The 17,050-nt window shown below is 42.0% G+C and overlaps 3 protein-coding genes across 6 annotated transcripts; 2 read left to right on the forward strand and 1 right to left on the reverse strand.

The window, feature by feature from the left end:
- Window positions 1–964: 964 nt before the first annotated feature.
- On the reverse strand, window positions 965–8,030 carry casp2 (caspase 2, apoptosis-related cysteine peptidase). 4 transcript variants are annotated; one of them, XM_028424457.1, is made up of 12 exons: window positions 7,898–8,030; window positions 7,201–7,364; window positions 6,581–6,751; window positions 6,413–6,487; window positions 5,840–5,909; window positions 5,315–5,406; window positions 5,045–5,227; window positions 4,530–4,658; window positions 4,331–4,421; window positions 3,026–3,214; window positions 2,550–2,659; window positions 965–2,442 (listed from the first exon to the last, which is right to left on the reverse strand). In XM_028424457.1, exons 2-12 carry the CDS (start codon window positions 7,348–7,350, stop codon window positions 2,308–2,310), a joined length of 1,395 nt encoding a protein of 464 aa, XP_028280258.1. In that variant the 5' UTR covers window positions 7,351–7,364; window positions 7,898–8,030; the 3' UTR covers window positions 965–2,307. The 4 variants fall into 4 exon arrangements, with proteins under 4 accessions (XP_028280258.1, XP_028280257.1, XP_028280260.1 ...); XM_028424456.1 differs by having other exon boundaries at window positions 3,014–3,214; XM_028424459.1 differs by lacking the exon at window positions 6,413–6,487.
- Window positions 8,031–8,765: 735 nt separating this feature from the next.
- Window positions 8,766–13,535, forward strand: rap1gapl (RAP1 GTPase activating protein-like). Its single transcript, XM_028424441.1, has 20 exons — window positions 8,766–8,847; window positions 9,058–9,141; window positions 9,269–9,301; window positions 9,410–9,500; window positions 9,669–9,704; window positions 9,799–9,846; window positions 10,005–10,202; window positions 10,277–10,374; window positions 10,960–11,038; window positions 11,282–11,335; window positions 11,523–11,606; window positions 11,681–11,781; window positions 11,856–11,985; window positions 12,071–12,232; window positions 12,438–12,509; window positions 12,637–12,723; window positions 12,827–12,982; window positions 13,059–13,142; window positions 13,224–13,243; window positions 13,320–13,535. Exons 2-20 carry the CDS (start codon window positions 9,071–9,073, stop codon window positions 13,402–13,404), a joined length of 1,689 nt encoding a protein of 562 aa, XP_028280242.1. The 5' UTR covers window positions 8,766–8,847; window positions 9,058–9,070; the 3' UTR covers window positions 13,405–13,535.
- A 631-nt stretch (window positions 13,536–14,166) lies between these two features.
- Window positions 14,167–16,737, forward strand: LOC114447945 (glutathione S-transferase kappa 1-like). The gene is made up of 7 exons (XM_028424505.1): window positions 14,167–14,597; window positions 14,680–14,761; window positions 14,886–15,014; window positions 15,344–15,489; window positions 15,577–15,693; window positions 15,780–15,873; window positions 15,994–16,737. Exons 1-7 carry the CDS (start codon window positions 14,529–14,531, stop codon window positions 16,041–16,043), a joined length of 687 nt encoding a protein of 228 aa, XP_028280306.1. The 5' UTR covers window positions 14,167–14,528; the 3' UTR covers window positions 16,044–16,737.
- The last annotated feature ends 313 nt before the right edge of the window (window positions 16,738–17,050 follow it).

Genomic DNA, 17,050 nt, shown 5'->3' on the forward strand with positions numbered 1-17,050 from the left:
GGACAGGGGGAGTGAGAGTTGGAAGGGCACCCCCCTTTAGGGCTGCCCCTGCAACGTGAGTAGGAAGGTGCACACGACACCCCTATGACAGCTCACACCTAATCAACCAATGCAGCATGGCAATCCCCATAACACTCACATGCTGACAGTTCCTAAATTAAATAACAAAAAAAATCGCCCCAAAATGTGCACTACCACAGTGAAACACACCCCAAACTGCTCCAATACTAAAGTGATATTTCTTTATTGCTACAGCAGGTTCAGAGGAGTCGATACAGGAAGAATCTGCTGTACATCACTCGCTACAAGCTGAAAAGCTGCCAGGCCTTCAGTGTGCATGGCACCCCCACAGAGCCAACATCCCACTCAGGCAAGTTAATCTGAACGTCTCTGGTTCATTGGTGGGTTTCTCCTCTAGTTCCTCCTGATGAGTCAGGCTACAATTGTGACAACCACAAAGACACACAAACACACAGAGATCTCCCTTAAACCCGCACTGCTTTGTGGCCCACACGCTAGTGCATAACAGCCTAATCTCACAGCTACACCGGAGGCCAGCGGGAAATGTGTTACTCTGGTCGCCGGTGTGCGTGTGTGTGTGTGTCAAGGGAGAATGACTGTGGACAGCTGGCTGGGCCTCTATCTGATACACTAAGAACACTATCAGTGGGTGGCGGGAGAGAGAGAGATACATACATCCCAGCCGCACACAGAGAGACCTGAGCGCAGCAGAATACTGGGGAGCTAGTTATACTATACCTGAGAATGGAGAGGACAGGCTGTACGCCGAGAACAACACACACAAACACAGCAACAAGGGGGATCAAATAAAGTGGAGCCTGCACAGCAGCAGCCAGAGTACATTCGTGCAGAGGCCTCGTGTGCTGATATACACATGTGAAAATGTCACTTTAAAGAAAATAAAAAAGAACTTCAATTAATCATGTTACAACAGATGGCCTGTTTATTGTATACAGCATTTGGCAGCCATTGGTGCTGACAGAAATAAAATATCTCCCACCTACCCACCCCCCCACACAAACAGTACCTCATCAGAGCCTGGCAGCAAATATCAAACTTCCAAACTTTCCATCTAGCAGAAAATGTTTTTCTCTTTTAAATTATGTAAAACCATAACAGAAGCAAACCTGCTCTGACTCTACCCTGACCACCTCTTGCACAGCCCCATCTTGGTTTACAATCAATACTGTTTCGATCACGTTTTCACTACAACACTGTTGTAACTGAACACACTATGTCTGGTCAGGGCTTTTCTGGGCACCGTCAATGCTGACGCTGACCTTCAGAAATACATTTCTTGGTGTGGAGGGGAGCCAAAGCACTACTCTGATCAACCTCAAGGCACAGGCTGCTGTAAAAAAACTGCATATTTATATATGGAAGATGTATTTCATTCATTACTGTATCAGCTACAGTATCAGGAGAGTAAGTATATGTAGCTCCCACACAGGAAGAAACACTAGGAGTGAAGAGCTAGCAAAAAAGTCATACTGACGGAGAGTGATTCACAAGTAGCACCACATTCCAGCCCACCACCTGAACAGGGACAGGAAGGCTTTACTGAATATAATTAGGTGCTGTCATAAAATGTCAGGTTTAAATACTGCACCTTCTGAACATCAACAACGTAAAGAAAAGAAATTTTGGAGCTGCCCTGAAGATGTTTTTCTTTCTTCATAAGGCAAAAAGAATAGTTTCAAACCTTGTCATAAATATAGCTGTCAGTGACTAAAGTCATAGCTGTCATTAAATATTATGAGATATCAATAATGTTGATGAAGGAGAGGTCATGAAATGCATCTGTCCCTGCTGCGCTGCCCCCTGTCTGTCACTTTACTAAAAACAATAAAATTGTAATATTATGTACAAATAAAAGAATGGGCTTAAAAATCCTTATAAAAACAATTCCATATAAAATAAAGCCACAAAAATAGATCTGTGTACAAAATACATTTTTAAAAAGACAGAGACTTGTGAAGCCTCTAAGTAGCTGTGCAGTTTAACTGGAAAGGATTAACATCTAAACCCCCTAACTGGCATAGTCACAGACACACTGATACATGAGTACATTGTATGCTAATACATTGCCCATTTCCGAGTACATGTAGATTAACATAAGCTTGCTTCTTTTTCCTTTCCAAGATTTGTGTGAGTGTACGCATGCATTCACGTCTGAGGTTTGAGGGAATAAATCCTGTTTGGAAGTAACAGTGGGAATGCGAGTGTGGCAGTAATTGGTGCAGGAATGATCTGTGTGTGTTCATCTGAGGTTGCATTATTTCCTTATCAATACTGGGGCTGGTACTTGGGGAAAAGGTAGAGGTCTTTGCACAATGAGCTGGTGAACTCCGACATCTCTTTGCAACGGTGGTGTGCCGTGCCTGGGGCATAACCCTCCCTCTCTTTGATACGAGAGTTGACCTAAAAATAGAAAAAACAATAGGAAAACAACACAGAAAGACTTCAGTGAAGAAGTTACCAACATAAACTGTCACTGCACTGTACAAAAACATTAGCCACGTGTTCACCTGCACCAGAATGTCTGCTAGGTGTGTGTCTCTGGAATGGAGGCGCAGTGCTTTGTTAAGTTCTTGAATAAACCAGGATCCTCTCTTGGTATTTCGCATGGCGGCTGTGCCTTGAGGAGGAAGAGATTAAACGATACAAGTTTAGTACATCATCATGAGACACAGTGAGACAGATGCAAGGTGTCAGGTAGAGCTGTGAGATATCACTTCAAAACATTAACAACCTGTACTGTAGATGTTAATTAACAATTTCTAAACACACCTGTGGACAAAAAAACTACATATTTTTTAGCAGTGGAAACATATCCTCATAGTGGTATGCATAGTTGCACATCCCTAGAAATTGCCACTGTAGTTTACACACCCAACTTTTAGCATATAGCATCAGGCTATGGCATAGATTTGATGCAGAAGCATAAATCAAGCCAAAATTTACCTCAGAACACCAAATTGGAGAAACTTACTAATTCTCTGACCTTTAAGGGATGCAAAGCCACAGATCATGTCTGACCGCTGGGGGAGTTTAATCCTCGGCCTCCCCATGTCCCCTCTTGATCTGGAAGCTGCATCGGCCTGTCCTTCTCTCCCAGCGTCACGCTGTTCACAGCTCGGTGAGCAGGTCCTCACTGGCCCATCTATCTGCTCCACTCCACAGTCCATCTCGTCTGGAAGAAAAAATGTTTTTAAGTTAACAGTTTAGTAGTTAACTGACAGATATTTTTACATTGTGTGAAGTTAAATGTTTAGTTGTGGTCTTGTCACAGCCTTGTCTAGGTATTGCCTACTCAAGTGTTGCTACACAGAAGGCCCTTAAGCCCCATTTCTCAGCAATCTGTCCCACACAACATCTGATAGAACTACGGTACTTTAATTGATACAACTGCTTACAGATTACAGCTCACGTTTCACTTGCTCTATGCACAGGTAAAAACAACACATGCTTTATGCTTCAGGAGTATTTTTCTGCATTTTTAATGTACCTTACAATGATTGGGTTATGAGTACTTATGTGTAGACACAGACAGTGCTGAGCACCTGCTCTGTTAATACTGCTTTGACCGCAAATTTAGACGTGATCTTAAAACTGCTTGGACGAAGGAGACCTTAAACTTAAACTGAACTCAATTATCTGTGAAGATGAAACCATCATTAGTATTTTTGCATCAGCCTTGGTTATCCTGAATAATGATGGGTTTCTACTAAAGCCATTTGTAGATGCAGAGGCTAAACACATCTAATGGCCTTTTGCAGCACACCTGTGGTGGGCTCTGTGGTGGAGCGAGGGAGTGTGTGAAGTAATTAGGTTTGCTCCTGAGGGGTCTGTGGATCCATCATGAACATCATCAGGTGTGAGATCAGGCCACAGCCTCCATCAGAGACAGAACAATTTGCTGAGAGTAGTACAACTTGATTTCATGTTTATAGAGTACAGCATGTGCATTGGGATTTGTCTTCCAAAGAAGAAGAAAATATAATACCATCCACAACATCTGGAACTGTGTAACTATGGTGGAGTGTCGACCTTCCACCTACTGTGACTGTCCCATTGGTCAGAACAGTGACAGCAGACAACATCTGGGCATGTGGAGAGAAAGGCTGGCACTTGTCCATTCAATTAATGGACAAGTGCCATTAATTACATTATAATACTGCTTAATAGCAATTAAGCAGTATTATAATGTAATAATGAACTAAAATATATCCAATACTGGTACTCAAACACAAACTTGAATTTGTGTGGCCCCACAAACATGTTTTTGTCATGTCTCAGACAGACTTACCTCCTCTGCAGGCCTGAATAAAAAACATCTTGGGTTTGTTTTGTAGCAGTGGACAGTGCGCATTGTCAAAGGCCTCAAACACCCAGTCAAGCTGAAATTAGAGACACAAGCTACCCATTAAATGTCTGAAGTAATTATTTGCAGCTTTACCCTTGAATGACATACATTAGAAATCTACAACACTACTGAAGAGAGTCACCTGCAGAAGTTGGCCATCTTTTCCATATACAGCTCCCTCCACTCCGTGAGACAGCAGACACACCACACAGCTGTCCACTGACTGGTGGTCTGACTGTCTGCTGAAATTCTCAATGCATGTCTTCATATCCTACACAAACAATATACACAGAGTGTAGTCAGCATAAACTGTAAGAAAAGTCAAAATCTCCCCTCTATTCTGTTTTTCCAAGACCGCTTCATCAAGTCAGTCTACACAGAGTTAAATTAGTTAAAAGTAAAGTGTTTGCTCTGTGATAGTATTTCCAATCTCCCACTCAGGAGGAGTGGGACTGGAACAAACAAACTTTCCAGGAAGGAAACCTTTATACATCAGTCTATCATATACAGGCACATTGTACTGAACTAAACAAAACCAAGTTACTTTCCTCAAAATCATTTTAGGTCAGAATGCAGCTCAGGTTTATAATTAACCTGCTTCTTATCAAATAAACAAGAGGAATGGTTCACATTTCAAAGCTTGCGTGTGTATCTTACCTGAGCAGTGAGGTCTCTGTAGACAGTAACAAGGTAGTCGAGCTCTGTAAAGACCTTCCTGAGGACCTCATCATCCACCTCACCCCCCTTCCTAGGGTCAAGTTCAGTGGTGGCACAAGAGTCAAACGTCACATTGCTGATCACCAAGGCAAGGCCACGAGGGGATGAATTCATTTTGTAAGACTGTAGCAGGACAAGACAGCATGAGGAACAAAAAAGACATGAAGGGTGACAATTTCTCATTGAGTACAAAGCATAAGTATAATCTACCTGCTGGCAGTGAGAGTGGTAAAAGTCGAGGGTGCATGGTAGAACGGGAGCATTGATGGGACTGTCTGCATCAAGACTAAACTCCATAGAATCTGCAACAGACATCAAAACAGACAAACATTCAGACACTGGGGTAATCTGCTTTATTCAAAAATCTCTGTTTGTTTAACACTGCTGCTAACAGTAGTGTGACAAAACAAACTGTAACAAACTTTGTACAACAGAGCTGTGGATGAGTCATTCTAGGGGTGTGGTTCCTGCAGGTTTCAGACAGTAGCTACACATTCACACAACTACAGTCCTACAGTTCTCTCTGAGATAAAGTTACATAAGTGATCACAATAGGTTGCTGACAACAATATATAACAACAATTTAACGATGTTTTGTTAAATTATGTGCCTTAAAATGAAAAAGTTAACAGAGTTAACCCAGTGTCTCCAGGGAAACAAATACTGACAACAGCAACAGACATTATGGACTCTACTTTAACCTGAATGCACTTAGGATCCAATGTAATAACTAACCATGTGTTCTTGCCCTCTTGGCAGCAAATTCCTCCTGAGTTGGAAGTGGCAGGGAAGAGTTCACAAACCCCTGAAATTAAAAAATTATGCACATCATTAAAAAAACAGTTGCCACATCAGGTAGGAACCGTTTTTGCTCTCTGTAGCGGCAGCTGTTTATTGTTATGGTAATATGACATCTCTGCTGTGTGACTACCTCAGGTGGCCATCTGAATATATAATATGAGATACATTTTGTGAGTCTCACATCAATTGGCTCCTTTTTTCCTGTGGTCTTTGTCCTCAGTCTCTCCCTGTTCCTGTGGTTCTCCTTGACTGAGACAGACTCTCTGACTCTGAGCTCCTAAAGCTGTCTGAGGCTTGTACTGGGCAGGATGTGGGACTGCTCACCTCTCTATCAACTGAAGACCACATTACTGCAGCTTAAGTACATCTGGTGACCATGAAAGCCCCTTAAAAGCTTGGTTTATGATTTGTTTTTAGCCAGTCTTCATCATGAAAAAAAATACAAATATCAACACTGACAATGCCTGCAGTAATCATGTGTTGAGGAGTTATATGTGCTTTGCTCACCTGTCTTTTCTTCGCTGTTCTTTCCATGACCAGTTGCCCTGCCTTTCCCTCTGGCTCTTCCTCAGGCTGAACACTCTGTGAGCAGAAAACAGTCTAAGAACTGCACTAAATCTAGTAATAATCTGATGTGTGTATTGTGTGGTGATCCTTAGCAAATTACACACTCACATCTGCATGCATCCCTCTGCCATTTTTCTCTACTGACTGTGCGAGCAGATCACACAGGTGCTGCTGCTGAGTTTCCTGGAGAGCAGAGCAGAAGCTGCTAAAGGCTCTGGGTCCTCGCTTTGGTAAGAGTTGTAACAAACGCCAGCTACGTTTCTGAGATGTCTGCTCTACCTAGAGAAAAAGAACAGAACTGATGAAGTTTTTCTGCAAAACATTCATGACACACCATGAAGAAAAAACAGAAGGCCACTAGTGATGGCCATTTGAGTAAAAGAAGGAAAAAGATTATCCTTGTTAAAACACTTGTTAAAAGAGCAAGTGCAATTTTGGTGGTATTCTCAAATATCTGAAAGGAGGTCAGCAACCTTTTCATTTCTGATGTAGTGATTTTGCTTCACTTAAAACACATTTATTGGCGAATTTTAAAAGCACATCAAAATGTTTACTCTGATTGGGAACTAGCACTAGAGGTTCTGGAAACTGTGAAACACAAATTTAACCCATGGGCCAAAACTTGACCATAACATTTACCACAGTTGCTGATGGCAAATTAAGCAGGCAACAGTCTGTTGATTGGTTATTGACTGTTGATTAGGTTGTTTGTGTCTGTGTGCACATACCATGATGCTCTCTGCCATCCCTTCAGTTAGGATGTCGTCAGCCTGCAGCGCCTGAATGAACAGCTCATCCACAACCAACTCTTTGCACAGAGTAACAGAGCGTCTCCGAAGAGTCTGCCTGTCCCTCTCCAGCATGCCACACTCAAACATTTTGCACCAGCAAGCTGTAAACAGAATAGGTAAGAACACAAATGAACTTCCTTAACAAAAACATGGGATCTGTGGTGCGTTCCTGCAAGTCTGTCCATGCTGCGACCAGTCAGCATCATGTCACTGTTTACTTTTTCCTATTCTCGCTCAACTCGACATGTCACTATGAGGATACATCAACTACTATTCCCTTGGCGCTACATTAAACTATGACGGCCTATAACTAACAAACAACATGACACACGAATAAAGTTAAGGTACAGTACATGATTGAGCGATACAAAATCAGCATCGACGCTAGCCGAGCAATGCAGGTGTAAGCAACACAAAGCGATAACACGCTGAGAATGTTACCAGGAAAATTACTGATTCGATCATGTTAGCAGCATGTTATCATACTAACTTGAGTAATAATACAACACATTATTTTGACAGTTAACGCTAACCTGGTGGCTAATTAGAGATGCTAGCTGGCTAACTAGCTAACTACGACTTTTTCCTACAATATCATTCCTGGTATGCGCTTCATTCCAAACTCGCCACTTACCGTCCTTCTTTTCCTGCAACAGAACACCCAACCGTTCGGGGAAATACACTTTTATGTCTTCGTGTTTGACGCTATTTCACGCAAATTAACAACATCTCGGTTCTGCTCCACAAACCAACTTCCGCGGGGTACCCACTCTGGCAATGAGGGGCGGGGCTACGGTATCGCGGTTGCCAGTTCTGACCAATTAGAGTGGAAAGAATTTTGAGTAGCAGTTTGGGTAGCCAATCATCTGTTTTAATATTCCCCCTTCTAAAGGATAGTAGAGGAATTTGAATTTGAATCTGTTTTCTCTAAATAAGTGGCCAATTGATAAGGACGCTTTGAAAACGGACAAAAACATCTCGCCAATAGTAAGCCATTTAAAAGAGGATGGACCCAATAAGACAGACACTAAGTGGGATTTAAAATAAAACGTTATAGTGATGTTATGATTCGTCGTAAACAATTATTGTAAAATAAACATAGGATTAGGACTGGAGGCTAACTCTCACTTTCACAGTTTAATGGGCCAGCCTTACTTATTGAGAATACAAACATTATTTATGTGTGCCAGTAATAATGCAATTTGGCCATCATGCACACCTCTCTCTCTCTCTCTCTCTCTCTCTCTCTCTCCCACTGTCCTTCAGTTTCCCTTTCTTACTTCCCTTTCCACCTCTCTCTCTCTCTCTCGCTCTCTCGCTCGCTCTCTCTCTCTCTCCTTCACCCTCCCCTGCTGTCTACCTCCTCACCCTCACTGTGTGTGCTGTCAATAATTGATGATTCTTACCGACTCAAAGGGTAACAGGTCCAGCAGAAAATGTCTCACTCGTTTCTTTATTTATTTACAAGTCTATCTTCAAGCTCAGTCAGAGTGTGAGACCTCCACAAGTGTTTATTTGGGATCGATGGCATGTAGCAGCCTGAGGGTGTCCATTTCTTGGTTCGTTGGCAGCGACTGCACCTGTGTGAGTATGAGCAGGTTAATGCAGCCTGTCTGGCTGACAGCAGGACAGAGGGAGGAAAGGGAAGCTTTAAATGAGTGAGAGGCAGGGGGCAGAGAGGAAGAGGAGGAGGAGGAGGAGGAGGAGTGACTCTCAGAATGATAGAGTGAATTAATTCAACCTTAGCCAGCTCTGACTGATTGGTACCAAACTGGCATTTACAAACATACACAGTGATACCAAAGCCATGGAGAGAGAAAAGAGGAATGACTTGTCCTTCTCCAGAAAGAGAAGTTTCACTTTTGGGGCATATGGCAGGTGAGTTAATACGTCTTAAAATTAGGACTGACGTTCACCACAAAAAGTCAGTTAGATGAACTATTTTGGGATGTAAGTCTGTTTAAGAACAGTCAGCTCTAAGTCGCTCTCACTTCCTTGTTTACAGTGTGGACAGATTCACGTGTGGTGATGAGACGAGGTGAGGCTTTATGTGTCTTTTTGCTCAAACGGTGCTTTATTGTAAGAACTGAGAGAGGAGTGACAGACTGTGCTGTGTTGCTGTGCATGAATGAACCTGTTGCTGCAGACCTGACTCCACAGAGGACAACTTGCTGGATATCCTGGACTCTCCTGCCAGTGAGAGCAAGCCCTTCATTTCTTCCAGCAGCAGCCAGAGGGTGATACCACAATGTTCACCATTCTCCTTTGATTCATGTATTTTCTACAACATTGTCCTGCATTTGTGAGACGTGTCCATTTGTGCCTGAAGCCATTATGTTCCTCTTCTTCCCCTGTGTTTCTCCTTCCCTTTCTCTGCACTGCAACATTTCTGTCTGACGGCTCAGGACACAGAGCTGTTTGAAATCATTGAGAAGCTGCAGGTGGGTTACAGCATGATTTATTGGTCATGTGCCGCGTGTGTGTGTGTGTCTGAACAGCAAACGTTTTGTTACCATCAATGCTCTTGTCGATTAGGGCAGCAGGATCGATGAGCAGCGGTGTGAATTCCCCCTGCCTCTGAAGGTTAGTCTCCTGCATCGTAAAAAAACACAGCGCCTGCTCCACACACAGCAGCCGTGTGTGTGTGTCAGAGTCTAGTGTGTTGACACTGACCTTTTCTGAATTGACATAATACATGTTTCGCCAAGCAATCATCAGGTGCTCATTTGTGTCTTTTTTAGTCTCAGCTTTTGACCATAGGTGGAGACCTACCACTCATCCTCCCATCCAAACTGGGGGGATACTGGATAGACCCTCCTCTGGAGAGGCTTGTCGATGTGAGTCCCACTTCCTCCCACTATGGCCTCGATCCAGAGAGCTACGACATCATGGAGAGAGATGGTGAGGCCAAAATTTACCATGAGTTCTTCCGCTCACGAGTAAGTAGACTTTATCTAAAGTCTTGTTGTCCATCTTGTACTTGTGCTTATTTATGATCACTTTTTTCCCTCAGTATCATCACTCATTCACAGCAGTGGATCCATCTCTGGGACCATTGGTTCTCTCTGTATGTTTGGAGGAGGAGGAGAACAAGCTACGGGTGATACTGAGGTTAAGAGCGTTATTATCTTTATATATCCAGACAAAACATTCACACAGTTTTGGGCTTTGTCCTTCAAAAATATGTGATTCCTTCTGCATATACATGGGATGATTGACCGATTGGAGAGTTATACAGCTCTGGTTAAAACATGCAGGTCCTCACTTTGAGTGAAAGTCTTGTAGTATTTCTGTTTTTGAGTGTGGTCTGACTCTGGCTTTCATTCAGCTGAACTGGTTTGGCCCCCTCAGACTACTACCTTGTCTCCAAAATGAAGAGGGGGCTCAGTGGTTGCCATTAATTGTTACAGTAAGGATAATGATGTGATTGTTGATATTGATCATTGTCTGGAGGTCCAAGATGCTGACATCTACACAGAGGCAAACTGTGGACTCACAACCACTGAACTAAGTATGTAAGGGAACTGCACTGAAAATGCATGTGTTGAAATCCTTGTACCTTATAGGCCACAAACTTTTTAATCAGCCTGTGTATATGCTCATTTGTGAAGATGGTCAAGTCAGTTGTTACAGATGTATAGATGGGTTTTTCTGACTGAAGAGTGGATAATATATATTTGCATATATATCTCGCAGGATGAAGGAGTGCTCTCTGCACGGAGTTTTCTCTGTAACTCTTTTCCCCAACATCCCGTCTGCAGTTGAACTAGCAAAGGTATCGCTCTACTCATTCAACGGTAAAATACTTAAGAGAAAAAAATAAAATGCTCTCTTACAATAAAGCACAGAAATATCACCAGACAAGATAAAATGTCACGAGTAAATAAAAGGAAAATGTATGTATTATGCAGGGAATTGCAGTGTTTGTGGCAAACACACTGGTCCTTTAGGGTAAACAAAGAAATATTTATTTCACACACTGGCTGAGTAAGATGTGCTTGTGATTTTTTTTTCCTAGATGCTCTGTGACAGAGTGGCTGTCTCAAAGTTTGATGTGGTCAGCTACCTCAAGGTAATGCTCTAAATAAAACACGAAAGTCACCGCAGCAGGAATATGAACAGAGTTACCACTGACGCTCAGCTCTGCAGGCTGATAGGGAGCCAGTATGCTCAATAACAGCACCCTGAAACTGAAGCAGCCATTTATTTCATTATTACATCTGCACTTTTCTTGTAACCCTCTTTCCTGTTTCTCTCAGGCTCCAGAACTTATAGGCACTTTTGATGAGCACAGAGTGTCTCCTAATTTCAAGTTTGGTGTATTGTACCAAAAAGACGGGCAGGTAACAACACTGACAGAATGATGGCGCCATATTATAACCAGTCCTTCTCAGATGCCATGTGTCTCTCCGTTCAGTTCACTGAAGAGGACATACTGAGTAACAACGAGGAAAGTGAAGAATTTAAAGAGTTCCTGTCTGTTTTGGGAAATACAGTTCAGCTGCAAGGATTCACAGGGTAACACTGTCCAGAGATGACTAAAGAAATGTGAAAAATCACATGACTTCTGCTCCTCACTCCCCTCTTCTCAGCTTCAGAGGAGGCCTGGATGTGTGTCACGGCCAGACAGGAAGTGAGGCCGTCTTCACTTCCTTTCATGGGAGACAGATCATGTTCCATGTCGCAACCAAACTGCCATACACAGAGGGTGACCCACAGCAGGTCAGTTTACTGCTTGATCCTCAGCCAGTCCTGCACTGCTGATTCACCTGACATTGATGTTTCTCCTTCTCCTCCCCCCTTGTAGTTACAAAGGAAAAGACACATTGGTAATGACATTGTAGCTTTGGTCTACCAGGATGGCCAAACTCCGTTTCTGTCTGATGTTATTAAGTCCCACTTCCTGCACTGCTTCCTGGTGGTGAGGAGGATTCAGAGGGAAGGGGAGGCAGGTGGAGCGGCGTACCAGGCCAGTATTCATACCCATATTTTACCCTGATTTATCATAATTCATGTTATTTACTTGCTGGTCTCCACTTTGTGGTTTGCACAGCAAGCTAACCCCTGCTGGTGCTAACAGTCAACAAGCAATATCTCACCATGGCAGGTAGCCATGTGTAGATCTGATGCCATCTCCAGACAAAGTCAGCTCTAAGTTTCTCTCTTCTTCACAGGTGTCGGTCACAGCCAGAGAGGATGTTCCTCCTTTTGGTCCAGTCCTCCCAGATCCTCCCATCTTCACTGATGTGAGACAGGGTTAATTTATTGTTTTGTTGTTGTCTGAGTCAACAAAGTTGAAGTTAAACATACCTGCACTACTTGCCGCCTTGCTCAAGGTATTACAGTTAAGTTTGTTTTAATTCTATCCTTCAGCGTTCCCAGCTGAGAGAATTCCTCCTGACCAAACTCATCAATGCAGAGATTTCCTGCTATAAGGCCGAGCAGTTCAGCAGACTGGAGGTACAGAGAGGCACTCTGATGTTCTCCTTATGTGAACAGGCTGATTCTCTAACTTCACCCTCTCCCCTGTGAATGGTCTTGTCCCTCTGATTCTCTCATGAAGCTCCGCACTCGCTCTTCACTCCTAGAGAGCTTGCAGGCTGAACTCCTCTCCCGTTCTCAGTGCATGATGGGAGATCCATCACTGGCTGCTGTGTCTACATCTGACAGTGGGCGGGGGGCATCTGAAGGAAGCGGTGGTTTTATTGAAAACTTTAAGGTAAATGTTGGTGAGAAAGCGTCCATATCATTTTTCACTTTACTGGTTTAACTTCAGTTTATTTCTCTGCTCATAGAGAGCCATTCGAGTTCGGAGCCATTCTTTTGAGACTCTCGGAGTACCCCGGAAGATTGTTGGCAGCACATCACAAAAACCAAAGGTAAAACTACAGAGTGGAATAGATGTTTAAGTGAATAAATAATTTTTTTAATATTTAATTATATTTTTTCTTCTTTTACAGGCAGAGAAAGATGGAGAATGGTGAGACTCAGTCAAACAGCTGAAAAAAGTCTTTACGTGGTGAGGAAGTAACACAAATAATGTTCTGTCTTTTTAGTGAGAAGTCTCCAGGACCCTCACCTGCTGACAGTTTGGGGGCAACTGAACTCAAAGATCAAGCAAGTCCTCAGGAAGAGACATAAAAGGACATGATAAACTGAAGATTATAACACAAATATTAGATGGTTACAGCTTTATTATCCAGGTGAACGGCATATATGTAAATAGAATGTTTAAGTAAATAGTTTTATCTGAAAATACTATTTTACTGTCATGGAGGTGGTATTCTAGATAAATATGAATATTTAAATTGTATTTGAGTAAAAAGTTTTACAAGAAATGAGTATGAGTTTCATATGTCTGTGATAAGTTTAGATAAAATTATGAATTAAGAATTATGATTAAAAATGAGTTTATTGATACCAATAAAACATGATCTGTAATTATGAAACCCTTCCTTAAGTATGTATATTTTGACTAATACCAAAACAGTAAAAGTTCAGTGAGACATTGTGCTTCATTTAAGACGTGTAGTAATGATGTCTGGGTGTTTTCTTTCATTTGTCCATATAGGCATGAATGAAGGTGTGAATATACTGGCCAAACAATCAATTAAGTGTGTAAACATCAATTAAGTGTGCCTACATCAGCTCTGTGCTAGATTCTTGTTCTCACCGGTGGAGGAGTACATTGATTTGCCATTGATGTTTCTGCTTTGTATGACAACATACAATTGATGGATAAAAAACGCGACCCCTGCTGGAGGAAGTACTACACGTTTTTAGTGAGACGATTTGTTTGGGGAGGGGGGGGAACTACACACTCCTGTCCAGCAGGTGGCGATAAGTCACCCACCGTCTTGCAATACAGGAAGTAGAAGACGAATGCAGCGTAGAAGAAGAAAACAAAGATGGCCGACGGTCACTGAGTTGTAGCTGTAGTGGTTTCTTGTCGCTGTTCACACACCGACGGTCAGACATTTTACTGAGCTTGTCCATGCTGCTTGTAGCTCTAGCTAAAAGTGACTAGCTTCAAGCTCACTGACAGGTCTAGCTGATCAAACGGCGATTGATGCTAATTCCGCTAAATACTGATTACTGTGTTTGTTAAAAGTAGCAGTATCTTCTGTCGATACGTTTCAGCTATATTTTTAAACTGCATATTGATTAGGTCTGCGTCAGTGAACTTTGACACACAGGGCACTGAAGCCTCCTGCTTCACAAACACATTAGGTGTCACTGCAACAAAAGTCTCTGCAGTCCTCGGGATGACCTCCAAGAAAGTGATCGAGTTGTTTTATGATGTGGTGTCTCCTTACTCCTGGCTTGGCTTTGAGGTCTGTGCTTTTTCTTGATGTCTGCTTGAGGTGCAGAGTAGTAGTTTTTATTTTTAAACTTTACATTCATTTGTCTTCACAGGTCATGTGTCGATACAGAAAAGTGTGGAACATAGAGCTCAAACTGCGCCCTGCATATCTAGCAGGCATCATGCAAGGAGCAGGTCAGTCAATATTAGACCAGGTGTCTGATATTTGAACTGTTGCAGGACATGCTGCATAATCATATCCGCTTGGACACGGGCTGTTGATTATCATATTTCATATAATGTTTGTCTTTCATGGCAGGAAACAAGCCTCCTGGACTGGTTCCAAACAAATTTATGTACATGACCAAGGATCTTCACCGCTTATCAGAGTACTTTGATGTTCCTTTGCAGCCACCATCTGACCCCTTTGAGGCCATGTTCCAAAAAGGTACATACAAGTAAAGTTAATGCATTAACATGTCATTGGATTAATATTTTTGGTAATCCCTATATAGTAATTTCAATATGACTGTGGTACTTTCTGGTATCCTTTTGTGGTCAGAACACGGCTGTGGTTGCAGACAGGTAAACAGTCAGGTGTGAAGAGCTAACATCCTGTCAGCTAGCCTGTACCTAAACATATTTTTGCTTCTGTGACACTATTCTATACTATAACATTGATATATGAAGTCCATCTTTGTTGTCTTTGTTCAGGACAGTTGTAGCACTTGTTTATTGATTATGATGGAGAATGTCAGGCTTAGTCTCTTTTCCCAGGCACCTTGGCTGCAATGAGGTTTGTTGTAGCTGTGCAAGAGAGGGAGGTGGGTGGAGACGAGCAGGTGGAGAAGGTGTCCCGTGAGCTGTGGAGAAGGATCTGGAGTGAAGATAAAGATATCACTCAACCTGCATCGCTCTCCGAGGTACAAACATACACACAACCTGGATGCATTTCAAAAGGAATTTTTTACACAGTTTTATTTTTAAATATGCATTTATTTATTTTGCAGGCTGCAATGAAAGCAGGATTGTCTGACAGTGAGATTAAGGAAGTGCTGAAGCTCTGCACCACAAAGGACATAAAAGACAAGCTTAGGAGCACAACAGAGGATGCACTTAACTATGGGGTTAGTTGTTCTTGATCAATAACATCAATAGTAAGTGAAAAGACATTACAGTGTTAAACTAAATCTGTCCTCTAACCCTTTCCCAGGCATTTGGATTCCCCATGCTGGTGTGTCACATTAATGGAAAGCCAGAGATGTTTTTTGGGTCCGACAGATTTGAGCTGATGGCCCACTGCATTGGTAAGACAGAAGATGTTCGTAAGAAGCCTGTTAAACAAACAGTAGTTTGCAGTAGTTAAATGACGTGATTCTCAACAATGATGGTCAGCACTGAGACTCTACTTTTGTTCTCTGTTCCAGGAGAGAAGTGGATTGGTCCTAAACCTGACAAACAAGCTGCAAAGCTGTGAGAAGAAAACTGCCTTCAAGTCTCCACAATAAAAAAATACACTAAAAATGTATAGTCAGTGCCTTCTGAACCTAAGAAGTACTTTACTTTTACTTAACTAGTAGTGTGAATAATGTACCATACAATTATGGTACATAAAATTGTAAACTATGTGCCTATGTGTCCAGACAGATATTATAGCAGCTCAGTTTTGAAATCTGATCTTTGCTTTTTTTAAAGTACTTACAGATGAACTTTGTGCCAGTGTTGAAAAATATTTTCTGTCATAACACATGTGAAAATATCTTTTTTTATCACCTCGCAACTACAAGATCTTGACAAAGTGGCTTTTGTTAGGTTTGTGTTCCAGGGTGTAAAACGTTTCCTTCCCAGTGTGTGCTAGGTCCACTGCAGCCCTTCTAACACTAAACACAATGTGGAAATAGTTAATAGATGGTTGAGTTGTAATGAAATAATTGTTCAATGTCACAACAGGCCCAGAGGATGTAGAAATGGCAGATTATTGTTCATGTTTTCATTATGCTAATTAGTACTCATTTTATTGTGTTGATTAACTGTAAATTATCTCAAAGGAATTATGTATGATAATGGTTTATTTTGGATAAATTAATATTGTGAATAGTGTGGCCAGTCATACATTTTGCTGATGTTTGCCCATTTTGAGAATAAAGCTGAGTTGTATTTTTTAATTATTATTAGTTTTTGGCATCTTCTAGTAAGTTATGTATGAAAATGGTACCGTTTTAAAGACAGTAAAATGATGCGGCTTGTGTTGATTGTAGACGGCAGTTAAATTATGTTATAGGGCTTTTTCACTGGTTTAATCATTTACGTTGTGTATATATTAGTTTGTTCTCCCACATGGAAGGAGGTGCAGCTTATTATTGCTGACTAACTGCTCCAGAGATAGCACAGCTTGTCGTACGAGTTCCAGGGCAAAGAACCCGCACAACAAAGACTGAAAAATGAAGGAGCGGTGGGACCAGTTTCCCCACACAAAGAGGAAGA

The sequence above is a fragment of the Parambassis ranga genome, chromosome 16, assembly GCF_900634625.1.
Source record: "Parambassis ranga chromosome 16, fParRan2.1, whole genome shotgun sequence".
Taxonomy (NCBI): domain Eukaryota; kingdom Metazoa; phylum Chordata; class Actinopteri; family Ambassidae; genus Parambassis; species Parambassis ranga.